This window comes from Cucumis sativus, chromosome 6, assembly GCF_000004075.3.
Source record: "Cucumis sativus cultivar 9930 chromosome 6, Cucumber_9930_V3, whole genome shotgun sequence".
Classification (NCBI taxonomy): domain Eukaryota; kingdom Viridiplantae; phylum Streptophyta; class Magnoliopsida; order Cucurbitales; family Cucurbitaceae; genus Cucumis; species Cucumis sativus.
Window position 1 is genome coordinate 21506261 of NC_026660.2, and position 19581 is coordinate 21525841.

Here is a 19581-nt window from a genome sequence, read left to right on the forward strand (position 1 = left end):
TGATATGATAAAGTTTATCTCTAGAACATTTCTATGGGTGATAGAGTCATTAATAATCTAACTTCTACCACTTATAAAAGATTAAAAATAATATCGAATTAATTTAATAAATTTTTTTTTGATGTGTTTAAATTATATTTGTAAGTATTTAATTTAAAAGATATTCTTTAAAACAATTAGTGTTCATGAGCACTCAAAATTATTTTTTAAAATATTTTAAAATAATTTTTACGTAAAAAAATGAGTTTCTCCAAAATCATTTTTTTCTTAATCAACCCAAATGAAAGTATCAATTATAAAGATGGCTGATATAAAAATATGTGTGAGCATACAAAAAAATATTTGGCCAATTTTATTTAAAATTATCCTAAGGCACCGTATATATTAAGTAGGCTTCTTCCTTCGTCTTCTCCACGCTCTGTGTTCAGCGGCGAATATGCTATCCACACTGCAACCCCCTCGCTGCTCTCTCTCTCGATTCACTCTCCATCTTCCCTCCAAACCTTCCTTCTTTCACTCCAAACAAACCCCACTTTCAACTCCACATTCCACTCTTACAGACCAACTTCCCACTTCCAATTCTTCCCAACCCCTTCAATCCCAAATTCTCTCCATCCGCCATTCACTTCTTTCCCGCCAAATCACTGCCACCCAACTCGCCGACTCCTATCTCAATCGCCTTCGTGCTTTGGAGCCTCACCTCAAGTCATTTCTCCACGTCTCTGAAACTGTCCGCTCTGATGCCCGTGAGATTGATGACAAAATTCTCAGAAATGAGGAACTGGGTCCTTTAGCTGGGGTGCTTGTGGCCGTTAAGGACAATATTTGTACTGCGGGTATGCCTTCCACTGCTGGGTCTCGGATTCTTGATGGATATCGCCCACCATTTGACGCTACTGCTGTGAAGAGAATCAAGGAGTTGGGTGGGATTGTGATTGGGAAGACTAATTTGGATGAATTTGGCATGGGTAGCTCTACTGAAGCCTCTGCTTTCCAGGTTTTCGTTCTCTTTAATATATATAACTGTCCTCTGCTTATTATCATATTGTGGGGGCTGGAAGTGTGTGGGTGCGGTTTTTTGTTTTTCTCAGTATTACTTTTTGTCATGAAAATGAGGTTAAAGTAGACACTTCAATGGGGTTTGAGCATGTTGTACTTATTTGGTAAAAGTGTGGCTGTGTGGTGTTACTTCCCACTGGTAACAGGGGTTGGTTTACTCAGGTGGTGAGTCTGTTCATTCAATAGGTGACTGCAAATCCGTGGGATTTGAGTAGGGTCCCGGGAGGATCATCAGGAGGATCTGCTTCAGCTGTTTCTGCTAGGCAGTGTGTGGTGTCATTGGGAAGTGATACAGGTGGAAGTGTGCGGCAGCCAGCATCTTTTTGTGGTGTTGTTGGGTTGAAACCAACATATGGTCGTGTCTCAAGATTTGGACTTATGGCCTATGCTTCTTCGCTTGATGTTATTGGCTGCTTGAGTACAACAGTTGCTGATGCTGGGATTCTTCTACATTCAATTTCTGGTCATGATACCCTTGATGCCACTAGTAGTAAACGAGTAAGGACTTTCTTGCTTTGTTCCATTCTTTTTTTTTTTTGAACTCCTTTGCTATTGTTTAAGATTTATATCGTTTTACACACTTGAGCTTGAGAAAGAAACGTTGGTTTATGCCTGTTTCTTGGGAAATTTAAAGTTGTTAAGTAACTTTGGTAGTCACATGTTGCTGTTTTTGATTGTTCATGAGGATTTTTTCTTTAGTGCTCAGGTAAGCAAGCTGCTTGAATTTAGAAACTGTAGAATCAGATAATGAATTATTTTTATATCTTCTGGAGTAGTTTCAATATATGGTGCATTGTTTTAGCATTTTCTTATTTGTTTTTGTTCATGTCTTCCAGGAGGTTTCTGATTTCACATCACAATTTTCTGCCGTTGATTCATTCGAATCTAAACCCTTGAGAGGATTGAGGATTGGCCTGATTCGTGAAACCCTTGATAAGGGTGTCGATGGTCAAGTAAATTCTGCTATACGTGCTGCTGCTTCACATCTAGAAGAATTAGGATGTTCCATCAATGAGGTTTCTATTTTCTTTTATTTTCCATTGCTTTTTGTGCTTTACTTCCTAGTCGTCTTGATTTTTTTTTCTCCATTCATTCCCTTCTTAGAAAAACTTATTCTCTTGTAGGTATCACTACCATCATTTTCTCTTGGGCTGCCAGCGTATTATATTCTTGCATCATCTGAATCATCTTCAAACTTAGCACGATATGATGGTGTCAGGTATCCTGCTGAAGTTGACGTTTGTTATAAAAAATATTTTATTGTTTTCTTGAAATAAAAAGATTCTAATATCCCTTTGAGTTCATTGACGTTCAGGTTTAAGAATTTTCCTTAGCATACTTTCTCAGCTCATGATCTTGAATCCTCTGAATGGTTATTTGGTTCTCTTATGTTGAAGAAACCATTTAATTACCTAAATAATTTTTCAGGTGCTTTTGTTTTGTTACTGTATTGTGATAACTTATTCTGATTCAATTTGGCCACCGTAACCTACATATAGATATGGAAATCAAGCTATTGCTGATGAGCTAACTGGTCTATATGAAAATTCCCGAGCAACAGGATTTGGTTCAGAGGTACTAGTTGGAAAATGTTAAAAAATTTATCTTGCATTGAAATTGGACATTTTACTTTCTTATTCACTTTGTAAAGGTTAAATTCTTTTATTTGGTTGAGTTGTGATATATGTATACTAGAATTTTAACCTTATCCTCTTTCCTTTTGGGAAATTGACAACAAATCAGTGACATTTACATTTTCTCATTGCAGGTTAAAATGAGAATTTTGATGGGAACATATGCTCTCTCAGCTGGTTATTATGATGCTTACTACAAGCGTGCTCAGCAGGTGACATGCTTATTCTTGGATCCCCCCTTTCCTCACGAATAATAAGATAATAATAATGAAAAGCAACATGAAACAAATAGTGAACATTGATTAGTGTCTTAGAACAGTAGTTACTGAACGTGATGTCTATTTCCAGGAAGCTCATATGTCAGTGACAATTGTTATGGAACCTTACTCGAAATGTTGGATAAAAGCTAACCATCATGTGTTGACCTAGTGATAAAAAAGGAGACAGTCTTGATAACTAATTTAGAGGTTATGAGTTCAATCCATAGTGACTACCTACTTAGAAGTTAATTTCCTACGAGTTTCCTTGACACCCAAATATTGTAGGATCAGGTAGGCTGTCCCATGAGATTAGTCGAGATACGCGTAAGCAGACCCCAAACACTCGTGGATATCAATAAAAAAAAGTTGGATAAAAGCTTAACGGTTCTTTGTGATTTCTTATTAAAATAAAATAATAATTATAAGGGCTCTTCATAATTCCAACGGTGTTATTAGGTGAGAACAATTATCCAGAAAAGCTTCAGAGCAGCACTAGATGAATATGACATCTTAATATCACCTACTGCACCATCTGCCGCTTATAAAATTGGTATGCCTTTGCCTTCCAAAATTTTGTGTCTTTCAATTTGGTGTACATTACTTATTGATCATTGCTTGTCAACAGGTGAAAAGGTGGATGACCCATTGGCAATGTATGCAGGTGACATCATGACTGTAAGCATTTCTACTCCCCTTTGTTTGAGTACTTTCCGATTTAATATCATAGGCTTGTATATGTAGAGAAATTATTAGTGGTAAGGAATCCGAATCTTGAATTAGAGCTCTCTCATTAAAGAAACCTGGTTAGTTAGTCCTAATATTTCTACTGTTAGTTAGAGTTTTTGTTTATATAACAGAGAAATCAACTATCACGTTTATAGATTTACATTCAGTGACATTCCCCAGTAACTAATTGGTCATTTTCACTATGCACAACCACTCCATTGTTCTTGGTTCTCAACTTTTCAACATTGACATAAATACCCACTGTCAAGGATTTTCACAAATTAATTGTGAGGCGAGAATATGCTCCAAAAGCGTCGCTGTCTTGACGAACCTTTTATGTTTGAGATGATTAACACGATGATATATTATTCTTGTTCCAAGGAGTCCATCTAAATCCCCAGTCCATATTGCCTTATCCATTAGACTGCCTTGATACGTCTGCCACTGAAACAAAAAGAAATGTGATAATGGATCTCTTTGCCTTGGACCTTTTGAATCTTTGAAGGACGCTTCTTGGTTTACTATTATAATTAAGAAAAGAGAATTATGTATCGGAAGTCAAAACTACATCCATAAGTCCACGCTCTTCACATTGTGCGCCTGCTGTAAAAAACTTACTTGTAAAGAACTTCCTTTAGAAAATTTCAATTTTATTGTGGGCCGTCTTGACATTGATATCCTTTTTCTTCCAAACAATGCAATTAATCATCTCACAATTTCGTTAGCTATAAGCACTAATTCTAAAAGTTCACACTTTTATTTTCCTCCTTTATATGTTACATCCTCAACAGGTCAATGTTAACTTGGCTGGACTACCTGCATTGGTATTGCCTTGTGGATTTGTTCAAGATGGGTCCTCTAACCTTCCTGTTGGCCTTCAAATGATTGGTGCAGCTTTTGATGAGGTACTGTTTAACCTATTGCACAGCATGTTACTTTTAATTACTGCTGAGTGCTGAGATTGATTGTACTTCTTCTATACATCTTTGGTTAAAATCACTTTTGTCTCTTATCCAAAACAAAAAATGCTCCAAAACATGTCTTTAATGAACTCAATCCAATTAAAATTGATTTTGAATTTTTAAATGCACATTCTAAATTGATTTTAAACATGACAAAAGCAATCACTTTCGAACATGCCCTTTGATTCTTTTCCCGGTTAATTCCCGTTGAGGTAGGGTGTGTTTGGAATACATCTCCAAGTGTTTAATTTAAAAAAATAAATCTTTAAGGAAAATATGGGAGTGTTTGACAACCAATACTTTTGAATTGTATATAAACAATTTTCTGGAGAGTAAATACGAATGAGAAAAAAGTATAAGTCAATTCAAATGGACTAGTAATGTAACCCAAATACTTCATTGAAAAAAAATAAAAGGATAATGCAATGCCGACGATTATTAAGAAGATTAAGAACAAATTAGTTCATGTTTGTTTGTTTGATTCTTCTTTTATTGATTCTTCTTTAAGTACAAATTGGAAGTAGGGGTTTGAACCAAGGACCTTTTGATCCTCATTAGATGAGTAGCATGTTTGTTTGCTTGTTGATGCCACGGTAAGACAGAGTTCATTGTGGAGAACGAGAACTTTAGAACTCTGAATCATTGACAATTTACATCATGCTTACAGGGCAAACTTCTTAAAGTGGGACACATCTTCGAACAAACTCTTGCCGACTGCAGATTTGTTCCACCCTTACTAGCTGACGACATTGTAGGTTAGCTCCAAATCAGTTGTGTTGTGAAAGCAGGCAAAATTGTAAGTCCGGGAATGCTACAATTGATTGATATTGTATTATTGATTATTATTAGATGAGCATTACTAGCTGGAGGAATTATTATTTTTTTGTATTTTCTCTTATATATTAGAACAAATGGATTGTGTTTTCCATTATCTATATGACAATAAAGAGAGCAAAATTTTGTTTGCTATTGGGAGCTAATTAAACTTAGTCTTAACTTGGTTGTAGTTTGGCTCTCATATCTTTGAACCCTGTCTGACAGTTTCTTTCTTTTTTCTATGTAAACTATAGTGTGAAATTTATGTGCTAAGGTGGACATGATTTTAAAAATTGTAGGTCCGATTATCCATCTTCATGATTGTTGGACTGATAAGACTTGAGAGATTTTATTTTTTATGAATGGTTTGCACCAACTTAAATTATTTCTTGTGAATGGTTTGCACCAAGGTTTAAGTTCTATTAATTTCATGCTAAATTTTAACAATTTTGCAAACAAAAAATGATTAAAATGTAAAAATTGCAATAGCTTTTTTAGAGTTTAAAGAAAATTTTAAGGTGAAAATTATAGTTACGGTGTAATATAATAAAGACAAATTTAGGATCAATACTGACCTTTTTCCAAAGTTTTACCTTGATTGTTAATTTTTTAAATCTTCACAAAATTTAAGCAGAAATGATATTAATAAAATAAAATTTTGATTTAGTTAGATAGTTCTTCTTATTTATATCTATTAATTTTAATATAAGAAGCTATATTAGAGATTATGGAAGTACAGAACTCCTAAAAATATTTTGAAAAGTATATCAAAATTTTAGGATAGATATTGATAGTTTAAAGAAAAGTAATACAAATTAAAGTTAAAAGTTTCCTTTTTCATGCAAAATTAGAGCTATATATATACTAACTTTGTGATAATTAAAGAAATTTCAAAGGTTAATTATGGAACCAAATTTATTAATCAAATTTTAAACTTGTCGATAAAATATATATATATAATATATATATATTTATTTATTTAAAATTCTACGAAAATTAAAATGCCCTTTCTTAAAAGGGCAAAAAGGACTTTTCACAATAAAAAGGCGCTACATCTCAAAAAAATAAATAAATAGATTCTAAACTTTTTAACCGCTTGTCTGATTATTGGCAAAATTTCCATCGGCTTCGGATCGGATCCCTCTGGAGAGTTGAGCAGAGTCTACAAGATCGCTGTCCCTTTTGGAATCTCGGTCGATTCATTGTTCCGATCTATTCCATCTGTTTTCCGACGAATCTCCGGCCATTTCGTACTCCTCCGACAGCAGGTTCTCCTCTCACCCTCTCCGGAACAGCTTATTGTTTCAATTTCTTTCATTTACCTTTTGAATCTTGGTTTATGTTTACGATTCAATGATCCACTTCATAAACTAGCTTCAACTGTGGCGTTTGATAATTATCGGATTGACAGTGAAAGAGAAGGGGAAAAGGAATAGTTTGCTTTGATTTGGTTGTTTTACTTTTTATGTTATTTTTCAATTGTGGTTTGGAACTGCGATAAATGATGAGGTCAAAGTTGTTAGTTCTCGATTAGGAACAGGAATCCAAAATTTGTGACAGTTAAGTCGTAATCATGATCTTGCGTGCAATTCAAGTAGAAAGTACATGACAGAATATTGTTCTCTTTTTCCCTCTTGAGCTGGGACCGATATGTTTTAAGTATAAGATTAAGCTTCCTGAGTTTTACTTTCGTGCAGCTATAGATTTTGAGCGATTCTGTTATATTTCCCTGATAATAGCAACCTTGCTCCTTCCTGTGAATAGATATCGAAAAAGATGTCGGGCCAAACCCAGCGTTTGAATGTGGTTCCGACAGTTACAATGCTTGGAGCTATGAAAGCTCGTCTGGTTGGTGCAACCAGAGGTCATGCTCTCCTCAAGAAGAAGAGTGATGCTTTGACTGTTCAGTTCCGTCAGATACTTAAGAAGATTGTTTCAGCCAAGGAATCAATGGGAGATGTCATGAAGACATCTGCATTTTCTCTCACCGAAGCAAAATATGTTGCTGGTGACAACATCAAGCATATTGTCCTGGAGAATGTTCAAACTGCAGCTATCAAGATTCGATCTCGACAGGAGAATATTGCTGGTGTGAAACTCCCGAAATTTGAACATTATTCTGATGGTGAGACCAAAAATGATCTCACAGGGTTAGCTAGGGGTGGTCAACAGATCCAGCTGTGTCGGGGTGCCTATGTTAAAGCAATTGAGGTTCTTGTTGAGCTTGCTTCACTCCAGACATCATTTTTGACCCTTGATGAGGCAATTAAAACCACAAACCGCAGGGTCAATGCTCTTGAGAATGTTGTGAAGCCAAGGATCGAGAATACTATAAGTTACATTAAGGGAGAATTGGACGAGCTGGAAAGGGAAGATTTCTTTAGACTGAAAAAGATACAGGGTTATAAGAGAAGGGAAATTGAGAGACAACGAGCCAACGCCAAGCTATTTGCTGAGGAACAACTTGCTGAGAAGGTATCTTTGCAAAAGGGTGTCTCCATAAGCTCAGCTCACAATTTATTGTCTGCAGCTGCTGAGAAGGACGAGGATATTATTTTTTGATTGTAAGGTTAGTTTGTTTTTTTCAAAATGCGTGGCTTTTGTTTGCTTATCTATTGTCAAAAATTTATTTGGTGACTTAGGTGGCTCAAGGAGTAATCTCAATAAAAAATATAAGCTCTAGCCATAATGTATTTATTTGATTCCTCTGTCACTTTCAAGGCTTTCATGTCTTGTAAACACTTCTTCACTTTGACAGTCTTCACTTTTTTGAGATAAAAAATATTTTGTTGTATCATTCTGAATTTATGTGTGGTTATTCTTAACGTAATTTGGAAATTATAGTGGGGAAAATGTCCTGTAATATTTGTCAGAGTAGTCCAGTATCATCTTACTTTCTTACCGGTGGACGGAAGGGTGAAAGGAGAGAGCCACCGGAGGATATCAAATAGATTATTAATAGGCTTGCTAAATGCTACTAGGGAAGGTTTCCTGTCCAATAGCAGAGTAGGATCCTTGCTTGAAGCTAGAGATTTGTATTGATATATTTTGGTTTTATATAAAAAATTACTTCCGTGTTTGCTTTTTGTCTCAAAATTTTCCAATTCTTTCTTTCAAAAGTTGTGATATTGCCTTTAACCTTTCATAAACATATCAAAACTACACTACTTGTAGAAGTTTTTTTATAATTTTGAATGGAAATTGAGTCTTGAAATGGTGTGATGGTGATCTAGAACAAAAATTTGGACCGTCATATCATTCTAGATCAATACCACACCGTTGCAGATTTTAATTTCTGTCCAAAATTCTAAAAGATTTCTACCCAAGACTAGTTTTTAAATGGTTATGAAAGTGTATAAAGATAATATTGTTACTCTTGAAAGAACAAGAGTATTTCTTGAAGAAAGGCAAATGGTAGGGGTGTCTTTTACAGTGTAATATTTTTCTTCCGAAGACACTACAATCCTTGTTATCTACCTGCCTCCTGCCTCCCTCTTAGAAAGAAGAAGAGACTAATGCTTGTTGATTTGATTGGTTTCATTCTTTAAGAAGATGTTTGACTCAAGGCTTAGTGAGTCTTGATTAATGTAGTGCTGGCCCTGCTAATATTAGAAAATGTAGGCTTTTATTGCTTGTTGGATTAAGAACACAGAAGCTTGAGATAACTAAGCCTATGAAACATGGATTTGACCTTCATGGATTGTAAGCAAGACTAAGATAAGTAATGGCATACGTGATTTAGAAGAGTCAAAATCACTTTAGCAAACACTTCTAATCATTAAAAAATTATTTTATTAGTATTAAGATTGTATTTAGAAGTGTAAAATAAAATATTAAATTGATTTTGAGTGATTATTGTGTGTCTCGAAGTGATTTTAATCATTTTAAAGTCATTTTCAAACATGTATTAGGCCTCCAAAATTAGAAGAGTTGTGATTGTCATGGACGACATTAAACCATCCCCGTAATTTTTGGTGCTTAGATAGATACCTCTTTTTGCTCCTATGGGAACTGTTTCATGTGGAAATCTTTCCTGCATGAAAAGGAATTTTGATTTCTGTCTAATTTTGTTGTTTGTTCACTTAAAGTGGCCTCTATAACGAATTGTGCTCGACTATCATATGCAACTAAATATGAAAATGTCAATATCGATATCTGAGAGTTTTGGTGTATCAATCAACCGTGATTTCGAGAATAATTATGAATATTACAGATGCATAGATGTATATGTGCGTGTTTTATTTGAACTTCTCGCCTTTTGAATAATGGGTTATATGTCATGTGGTCTAACGTGATAGCCTTGTTATCAAAACAACAATGTTCTCGGTTAAAAAAACATTTGTAGTTCTTGAACTTTCATAAAAGTAAAATAGTTAATAAATAATATTAGATTATTTAAACTATAATTAAAGAAAAAACTATCAAAATAGAATCGAACTACTAATTTTGAAACAAAGACCATTCTCTTCTTCTTACTCCTTCCCCTTCTTCTCTCTCATCGTGTGGTCACTCTCTTATTCTCTTGTTGTCTTTCTTCTTCGATCTTCTTCTGAGTTTTTAGTTGGCCATTTATACACATTTTTTATCGTTCTTGGCATCATCTAACATTTTTTAATGGTCATCCAACTTTTATTAAAAGGTCGCCTATATTTTATTAAGAGAGAAACAACTTTTGATTAAGTTTTGAAAAAGTTTTTCAACTGTTATTAAAAGATTGTCCAATTTTTTACCAACGATCTCCTAAATTTTACTAATAAACCATGCAATAAATACTAAGGGATTGCCCAGTAAATGTTGAGGAACTGTCCAGCAGATACTGACTAGTACATACGAAGGGATTGCCATGGCTGATGTCAACGATCACACAATTGTTCTGTGTAAATGAAAATTTTGTTTAAAATTTTTCACATTCTTATCATATTTGCAACATGTTATGGACTGTTTTTTTCTAACTTTTTTTTTTTTTTTTTGTCAATTTCCCAAATTCTATTTCTGTATTAAATGGAAGGAGGAAAATATTAGTTCTAGAATTTGACCTGAAAACAATTTCAAAAATAGAATTTATATTGTCTGCCAGAAGCATATTAAACTTAATCTCAATGTAACGAGAAAGCATAAAACAGAAACCGAATCGCTGCGGCACCTTCCTCCCATACTCTCTCCGAGCAATCAGAGGTACTTGTCTCTGGGTTTTATTCTCAAGAACACAGTGGTTCATCCCCTAACTCGTCGCTGCCGTGGTTCATTATCTGCGCTGGCAGAAAATCAAAAGTTTTTTCTTGTTGATTTCTAATTCAATCAAGGTTCAACGAGTCTTCTTAATTGAAACATAAAACTAATCATGTAGACCTCACAAATTAGGAAAAAGGGAAACCAGATTAAATCAATACAAATTATTTTATCTGAGCTGAGATTTCAAAAATTCGAAACTGCCTCCTCCTTGTGGCGAGCTTACAGCCCCAAGTTTAAATTTTAGCCTAGATTTTATTTCGTTCACCTTTTCTGAAAAAGCTTTAGAATTCAACTTCTAGTGTTGGTTTGTTCATTTTTAGTATAAACTATGGCTGGAGAAGCAAGATTGTTTATGATTCAGCAGACCATTTGCAGTGTCTTATGTGTTTATGTGTTACTGCATATGTTGTAAGAAGGTTGAATACATGTATATCATGATTAAGATCATTTTACTACTCTTCGTCATTTATTAAAATATTTAAAAGTTTTGAGTGGTCTATTGTAATAGACTTGATGGAGCAATAAATATAATTGTGAAGGTGTGGCCGCCTTCTATGAAAAAGTTTAAGGATCTTTTTCTAGAGCTTTCACATTAACCTGGGGTTCTATGTGTATGGTCTTAAATAGCACAATTTTGAGTGGTATATTGTGATAGACTTTATTGTGGAATTAATGAAAATTTAAGAAATAAAACGTGTTGTGGAGGTCTCAACCGTTGTTATCGAAAGTTCAAAAGGCAATTAACTTACTTTCGATGATTTGAATTGTTGTCCCACCTCACTACGCATCAATTCAAATCGAAAGATATTGATGTTTAAGTTTATATTACTTCTTTCTTTGTTAGGAGAAAATTCCTCCTTACTGTTTTACTAGAATACAATGATAGTCATTCGTGGGGGATTGTTGGAAATGACCATCATTGTAGTGTTTTCTAATTGATATTTCAATTGAAAATTGACAATTATTATTATTTATTTTATTTTATAATTTTAATATTATTCTTTCTATATTATATATTTCTTAAAGAAAGTTTGGGGGCGTGATTTAATTCTTCTAGCCAAAAACCTTAGTTTTTCATCTGATTCTCTAAGCAATCATTTTCTCCTTTTGATTCCTTTCTCAACTCAAGTAGTGCACGCATGAGTTGGAAAAGTTGTGTTAACCTTGAGGAGCAATCGATATAAACGATATAGCACCGAGGTCGCACCGAATTTTACTTTCAAGACAGTGTCATTTTGACACGACACAACTATGATCAACAATTGTTTTTCCTACATTCCCACTGCACCAAATGCTGCCAATCTGTGTGTCAAGAACAGTGCTTTAAGGTCTACTTACTAAGCAGGCAACTTGTGGAATAAAGTTTTGTACCCTTATCCAAACGTTTTAAAGTCTTTTTTACTTCATCTCTTTCTAACTTTACTTGGTTCCTCTTCTTTAATCTCTCTATTTACGCGCACTCTTCCTCCAGCGACGGCAATTCTCCCTCTAACATGTGCCTCTTCTCTTGTGAGGGCACAAGAGTGAGAGCGTGTGGCATGCAAACAGAGTGAGGACGTGAACAAGAGGGTTAAAAGAATAATAAGAACAAAAATTAAAAAATAAATTAGAAAAACGTACGTTGATCAGATTTTATTTTTTGGTGTCTGGAAGTTGTTTCTTTATTTCTTTGTTTGTTGGAAAAGAAAGTTCACAATAGATAACACAATCTTCCATAACAAGAGAAGGAGCGTAGGGATGAAAAGGATTTATATAACCAATATAGGGAGTGAACAACAAAACTACATGAACTCTTAAAAAAGCAACACCCCTAAGCACGGTCGATTACTAAAGTGCATCAACATCTTAGGCATAATTTTGTAGGTCAATTGTGTGAAAACTCCCTCATTTTGGCATCATTTGTAATTCCACTTTATTCTGGTTTTATTTACAAGATACAATTTAATATCAATCTCATCCATTCCATGATTGTTGGTTCTCGTTTTCCTCCATCCGAATTAGCACTCTTTTAATACATTGCAAAAAAAAATTCCTCCAACCTACTTGACATGATATAGGGCTCCGCAAAAAGGAAGCCAATATCAACAATAAGGAACGTACAAACAGAATATTTGTTCAAACCCCTTGGAAATTGTGAATGTTGCTTTAACGAGGGAGAAAAAAGAGAGTGAAGAACACAGGGTGGGTACCTCATAGTAAAAAAGTTTTTCTTTTCCTACTTTGTAAACAATATGGAGTGGCGTATCAATCAAATGTAAACCAAGAAAACTATGCATCAATACTTGATTTTGAACACTTGCGGACAATATCCAACTAAATTGTTAGAAAACGTTGGAAAGAAGCACCATCCACAAACAATTACAACGGAACCTTCATTTCGTCAAAACATGAAGCCAAGTCGAACTTCATCATGTTAAGCAAGCTGAAACTGGTTCAACATGGATATCTTTTGTGCGGCTATTGGAACATCCGATAGAAATTGTTAGCATATGCCATTGGTTTCACATCCGGATGTGGCTGCAAAATCAACGCATGACAAAATGTAAAGACCACAACGAAAAGGCAATCCTCAGAGAAGACCATATGATAGTGATTGGAAAAATGAACACTCACCACTGCTGAGAAGGTTACGATGTTAGGCTTCATATCTGGTGCTTCAAAGCGAATAAAAGCCCCTTTATTTCCCATCTGAAATATCATCATGTTAGATCATTGGTACAACAATTGGTAACCTATGAATAGCAACCACCTACGATGGATAAAGAAAGTACCTGGTCACAATAATTGGGAGCAGAAAATACTGTAATGAGTTTACCATCATGCTCGATCTCATACCCTTCATCCTTGACTTCATGGGATCGCACAATTAAATCTGTAATTTAGGGGTACCTTATGTCAACAAACAGTCATCCTAGTCAACCAAACAGTAAAGGGTATTGGTATGTGACTGAGAAATAGTTACCCAAGTTGTTCTCCTGCAAAAATCTTTTTGTGACATCTGCACCAAAAGCAAGACCTACACCTCGTTTACTAGGTCCTCTCCCAGGATTGGGTTGTGGATCACTCCACAGGATTTCACACATCAATCCTGTTACATATAAGGTGCGGGAAAACTCAGTATTATTCAAGTTTACGAATATACAGGGATTGAATTTTTGTGTCCAAGACATGACATGCCCAGATAAAAGCGCACACTGAAAAACCCAATGAACAACAAAAAGAGAGGCTATGCCACCAAGACATTCCCAAGACACTACAGCTTCAAGTATAGTATTGTATGCATTAAATTTGAGATAACTATGCAATGAAAGATTAACTAAAGAGGATAAATTGTGCATTTTACCTTCTTCAGGAGGTTCGCAAAACCGATCTATCGCTCTAATATCAGAGAGTTTTACCCCATCGACACTAAAAAGACCTCCGTGAGCCACAAAAACTTTCTCATTAAGAACATAAGCCAGAGGTAAGGAGCAAAATACTTCTGCAAATAGTTCCACAAATGTTTCGTTCAACTTAGACCGAACTTCACCCTCGAAGCCATAAATCTTGTTCATGCTCTTGCTCTCATGATTTCCCCTGGACAAATGCATTGCTGAAAGTCGACAAATGAACCAAAATGTCATCATATGAAAGAAAATTCACAGGTCACAAGAGAGAAGTTGATGACTAAATAAAACCACAAATGAGATAAAAATTGTGACGGAAAAACAGTATAGTGCATGGTAGTGACTAGGAATTACTAGTCTGGAGAAGAGGAGATAATCTTAAACAAATAAGTAAATAATCTGGTTAAGATGAGAAGAACTCCTCACAAATGAAATTGTTGTTACCCTTTCTTAGGCAATCATTTGGATTTTTTGAAATTAAGTTCAAACTAAAGATACCACTACATTAAAGTATCTAAAAATTACAGGCAATCAGAGCTCATAGCTCAAGTTCCTAGCCATTCAAGATTTTTGGCTATATAAAGCACAAGTTTCAAACTTGCTATAAACTGCCCCAGGGTCATAGGCTTGTAAAAGTTTGCTTTGCTGGAAGAACATCCATCTAAGATGTACAATGTAACAACACTTGGAGGAAATTTACCTGATGGAGACATGCATTTGAATGCAAACAAGGTGAGAATGACCTCCACAGAAAATGAACCCCTATCCACAAAGTCTCCATTAAAGAGGTATGGATTTTCGTCTGATGGAAGCCCATTAAGCTCAAAGATATTTAAGAGATCATAAAACTGCAGAGATCACAGAAGTGTGTACGTATGTCTACCATCAGAAATAGAACGTAAGCAATAAATACAATAAATTTAAATGTTTTTTTTTTGAGAAAGCAATAAATTTAAATGTTGAAAATTCAAATTTCACAAGATGAAAAAACACAACGACGATGCAGAAGTTAAGCTGAAAAAGGTAAGCAAGAGTGCCAAAAGTTTAATCATTTTCACACTAAACTGTTCTTTTTTAAAAACATACATACTTCACACATCATCCCCCACCAAGGGTGTGCTTGGCAGTGATTTTGAGATGGTCAAAATCACTATTTCTCTTGCCAAAATCACTTTTCCTTCAAATGATGGTGTTTGGCATGAACTAAAACCAATTTTAGAAAAATATAAAATCATTTCAAATTGATTTTAGAGGGACTAGGTGATAGGTGATTTCTGTTTAGTGATTGATCAAAAATCACTCCCAAATATGGTTATCATCAGTTTTTGTGTAAAATATTGTTGGTTAACCATCTATAAATTTTTCTTAGTTCCAAATATCGAAACAAATGATGACAGGCATTGCAGATAGTTAAATTGTTAACAAAACAAGTAATTGTATATGTTTTGAATTTTCTTTCAACACCAGTATATAAACATATGTCAACCATGCATATAAGAATTAAACTATAAAATAAACAGAAATAGATATTTACCATAATTATTTCTCAATAACTGTAAATTAACTTTTAGAATCAAACATAATAATTGAAAATCAATTCTAAACATAAGAATTTGATACCAAACATAAACTTGATTGTTTAGAAATCAATTTTACAAGATCAATTTTAGCTAAATACTTTTTTCTAAAATCACTACCCCAACTATCAACCTATCATAAGTACATGTTTGAACTGAAAGAAACCTTACCTGGCCATGCACATCTCCACAAACGGTTAAATGTCTGCCCTCTGGAATGTTAATATCAACAAGAGATGGAAGGGCACGCATGATTTCTCTGACTTGCAAAACAATTTGGAATGCGTACCTAGAAAATCAATAGCAACGTCAAAAGTTAATCTCAAATATTGCGTAGCAGAGATTAACGATGTCAATCCTCACACCTACCGTTTGTGCAGGCTTTTCTGATTTTTAAAGTCGTCAATCATCTTCTTCACAAAATCAAGTGTGACAACATCTCCTTCTATCTTAGCACCAGTATACTTGGGCTCAACATCTACAATGAAGTATAAACAAGCCTTGCTATTTCATAAAGCAACTAAAACAAATAATAATAATAATAACACCGATAATAGAACAAGAGACTGATGATTTAACAAAGTAACCTTTACTCAGTAAGCAGAAAACTGTCAACAAAGAAAAAGGAAATGAAAAAAGAAACTAAAATTGTAATCAATGATCCCTTAATCTCTATGATGTGTGACCTCCCCACTGGACCTTGATCACATGATCTCCTGCCTCGTGTCTGACTAAAAGGTATCTTTAGCACATATGACAACTCTTGGCCAATGCGTTGGCTCTTAAGTTGAATGGAATTTGACATAATCAATCCATTCCGAAACCAAAAAATAAATGGGTAAAAAGAAAACAATAAGCTGGCACTTAAGAAGATGAAGCTATTGGTAAAAGATAAGCATCAAGCTTTTAAAAATGACTCATTGACTACCTCCATACAGCCTCTTCCTCAAAGAGTAATGGAAAGTCTGATGTGGCATCACATGGTGCCACAACACTGCCCTCCTTCAGCTTAATAATACTAAAAAGTAAAAGTTTGTAACTATCTCAACTATGCAGGAGATTCTTCACTCGCTTGTTCAAGTCTTCTCTTCTCAGAGACAAATCTTTCTCCCTTTCTTTTTTTTTACAGAAGAAAGGTTGGACACATGCATAAATGTCTCGCCTTGCCTAATTGGTACTAAATATTATAAAATTCAAGAGAATAGACAGGAGATTCAATTATTAGTCTTCAACAGCACCACAATAGATTAAAGGGATAAAATAAATATTTTCCGCAAATATGTGGGTATATTCTCTCAAGAGGAGAGGGGTCTAGTGGCACATGCACAAGCTTCAAGGTGTGATAGTGCCATGAGCATCTCAAGTAAGAAAAATTACCTATCAGATGGAAATCAATGGAATCAGCTACTGAACGCTTCTCAGATTCAGGTACAGAAATTGCTTCTTCAAACTTAAGCTTCATGACTGCCTTTTCACATTCCTTCAATTTCTTAGCAGCATCAGGATCATTGGGACAGATCTTTTTGAGCTAGATTGCAATAAAATGAACTTCCTTACACTCTATAAATTGAGATCACCTTAGGGATGCCAAAGTAAAAGCAACAAAAACAGTTTAACCCTCCCTTCCTTGATTATCCAAACAGCCATTAGTACCATATTGAGAAAGAGAAATCAACAAATAACATATCCAAATAATGACTTAAAGGTCAGATAACAGTAAAACTCTCAACTGAAATTTCTTCTGATAAAAGGGAGCAGATATACAAATGAGACATACCTGTTGAAAATCTTTAAGTGCCTCTTTGAGTTTCCCCATAGCAAGAAAAGCAGCACCTCTCCGGTAATAACCCTGCCGTACAGAATAATTTCAGAAAGTGGTCAAAAAGGATAGGAAAAGTATATATAAAAGAGTATCAAACATACTGGTTGATCTTACTTTTGAATATTTAGGGTCTATTTCTATGGCCTTTGATGCATCCTGGATTGCGCTACCATATTCCTCCAATTTAGTATGTGCAAACGCACGGTTTGCCCAGTATACAGCATTCTGACCATTTAACTCGATTGCTTGTGTATAAAGATCAATTGCTTGAGCATACTTGTGGGCTAAAACCAAGAAAAAATAGTTTCAGGACATAAAAACCAACTGCGTAAATGTTGCAGCCTTTTCTTTAACATAACAGCACTACGTAAAATACTCCCAAAGAAACATCCTCTTGATCAGAGAAAACTTATGAACTATATGGCCTGCAGCATTTCATGCATTCTTGCTGCAGGAATCTCGACATATTCACAAGAGAGGAAACCACAAAAAATTATTTAAGTTCAGTTACCTTCACTTTTCTAGTTTTATATCCATCTTGAAGAACCAATGACAAGAAACACATAACAGGTACAGACAGTTACCTTTAAATGCTTCATTTGCTTGGAATTTGAGTTCTTCAGCACGAATGGTGTCAGTTTTATCGGCTTCCATAACCGGCATAACCTTTAGAAGATAGAGAAAGGCACTATGATTACTGGCTAAGAATTAACTTTACCATCCCTATCATTTATCTCCGTCAACGTGGTCCATCTGCTCCATAAAACACTAAAAGCGTAAATTCAAAGAAATTAGAAAATGCTTGTTAATAAAAAAAAAAAAAGGCACCAGGCAACAGAATGTAGTTATCTCTGGGATGGAAAAAGAAAACACAAGCAAAAGTAATAATTGGTTTATCTATTCTAAAGCAAGCCAAGAATACGTAAAACTAAAAAGTGAGTCTGGCATTCAAGATATATAGAGTGTTCAGACCCTTCTGACAACCGACAAAAAAAGATAAAGCTGATAAAAATTCAAGACTTATCAGCAACGATATCACATAATTAATTTTTCAAGAAAACCAATGTCGGGAAATGTTAAGTCAAACAAAATTGCTCAACCAACCAACAATCATGTAAAAGAAAGGAAAAGAATCCCATCACTGTTAGTACATTTAGAAAACTAGCTCGTGGGGCAAACCAAGACATGGTAAAGAATCCATTCCTCACGAAGGAACCTTCCATGATAAGAGAATCCCCATTAAACTAAAAACAGAAAAGGTGTAAGTAAGAGAATCGCGAATAACCCCACAAACTAGAAAAGCGCTTTGGATTCAACCAGTAATAAACTCAAAACATGAGACTATTGATTGTATTGTACCACAAAGATTGAATCCAAGATTCTTAATCAGATGCCATGCCAACTAATATATATTGATTGGCTATTAAGAACAAACTTAACTTCATTCGTTTTCCAGGGAATCAAACATACATGAAAGCGAAGTAACAAAAGAAATGGAAATGGAAATGGAAAGAGTTGAATACCTGAAAAGAAATGCTCGATCCAGCCACAAGGAAAAGAGAGTTTGGGAATTAGGGAGTAAGAGTGAAGTGAAGACTGAAGTGAAGAGTAAAGAGTGAAGAAGAAGAAGAATGAGGAGAAGGAGAAGGAGGAGAAGGAGCCTGACCTTAAGACAGCCCTAATTTGATAGCGGTGATGATTTTTATATAAAAGAGATTAATAAATTTGAAAATTTGATGTTGAAGTGAGGCGGAGTTGAGAGAGCTTAAAACGTATGTATTGTGTTGGCAACTTCGGCAACAGCCTAACGCCCCCAAGTTGTGTGGAAAAATCTAGAAACCACAAATTACACAAACATTTATTTATTTATTTATTTATTTATATATATATATATATTAAAGAAACTTTTTTAAATAGTAAAATAAATTAAAATATTCTCAAGATAAAAAAAAATATTGGATTATATCGATATGTCTATTACTATATTATATAAAATTTACTACATGTTACTAAATATTTTGTAAAATATGGTGTTTTTTAAAAAATTTCTATTTTAAAAAGGAAATTTCTTTTATTTATGATGGGTTATTTTTTAAAATTATTCTAT

General features: G+C 34.5%; 3 protein-coding genes across 6 annotated transcripts; 2 read left to right on the top strand and 1 right to left on the bottom strand.

The window, feature by feature from the left end:
• The first annotated feature begins 387 nt into the window (after positions 1–387).
• LOC101212627 (glutamyl-tRNA(Gln) amidotransferase subunit A, chloroplastic/mitochondrial) lies at positions 388–5626 on the top strand. The gene is made up of 10 exons (XM_004140089.3): positions 388–997; positions 1246–1557; positions 1896–2075; positions 2184–2278; positions 2559–2634; positions 2828–2905; positions 3410–3503; positions 3579–3628; positions 4471–4584; positions 5309–5626. Exons 1-10 carry the CDS (start codon positions 437–439, stop codon positions 5399–5401), a joined length of 1653 nt encoding a protein of 550 aa, XP_004140137.1. The 5' UTR covers positions 388–436; the 3' UTR covers positions 5402–5626.
• A 905-nt stretch (positions 5627–6531) lies between these two features.
• Positions 6532–8261, top strand: LOC101213101 (V-type proton ATPase subunit D). Of its 2 annotated transcripts, none has more exons than XM_004140091.3 (2): positions 6532–6725; positions 7222–8261. In XM_004140091.3, the coding sequence occupies exon 2, from the start codon at positions 7234–7236 to the stop codon at positions 8017–8019; it is 786 nt and encodes a 261-aa protein (XP_004140139.1). In that variant the 5' UTR covers positions 6532–6725; positions 7222–7233; the 3' UTR covers positions 8020–8261. The 2 variants fall into 2 exon arrangements, with proteins under 2 accessions (XP_004140139.1, XP_031743924.1); XM_031888064.1 differs by having other exon boundaries at positions 6545–6725; positions 7155–8261.
• Positions 8262–12799: 4538 nt separating this feature from the next.
• LOC101212863 (serine/threonine-protein phosphatase 5) lies at positions 12800–19238 on the bottom strand. 3 transcript variants are annotated; one of them, XM_004140090.3, is made up of 13 exons: positions 18998–19238; positions 18059–18227; positions 17589–17758; positions 17430–17501; positions 17030–17180; positions 16022–16130; positions 15824–15941; positions 14776–14923; positions 14033–14281; positions 13652–13777; positions 13461–13561; positions 13303–13377; positions 12800–13206 (listed from the first exon to the last, which is right to left on the bottom strand). In XM_004140090.3, exons 2-13 carry the CDS (start codon positions 18135–18137, stop codon positions 13147–13149), a joined length of 1458 nt encoding a protein of 485 aa, XP_004140138.1. In that variant the 5' UTR covers positions 18138–18227; positions 18998–19238; the 3' UTR covers positions 12800–13146. The 3 variants fall into 3 exon arrangements, with proteins under 3 accessions (XP_004140138.1, XP_011657558.1, XP_031743668.1); XM_011659256.2 differs by having other exon boundaries at positions 18059–18242; positions 18998–19213; XM_031887808.1 differs by having other exon boundaries at positions 19141–19164.
• Positions 19239–19581: the final 343 nt, after the last annotated feature.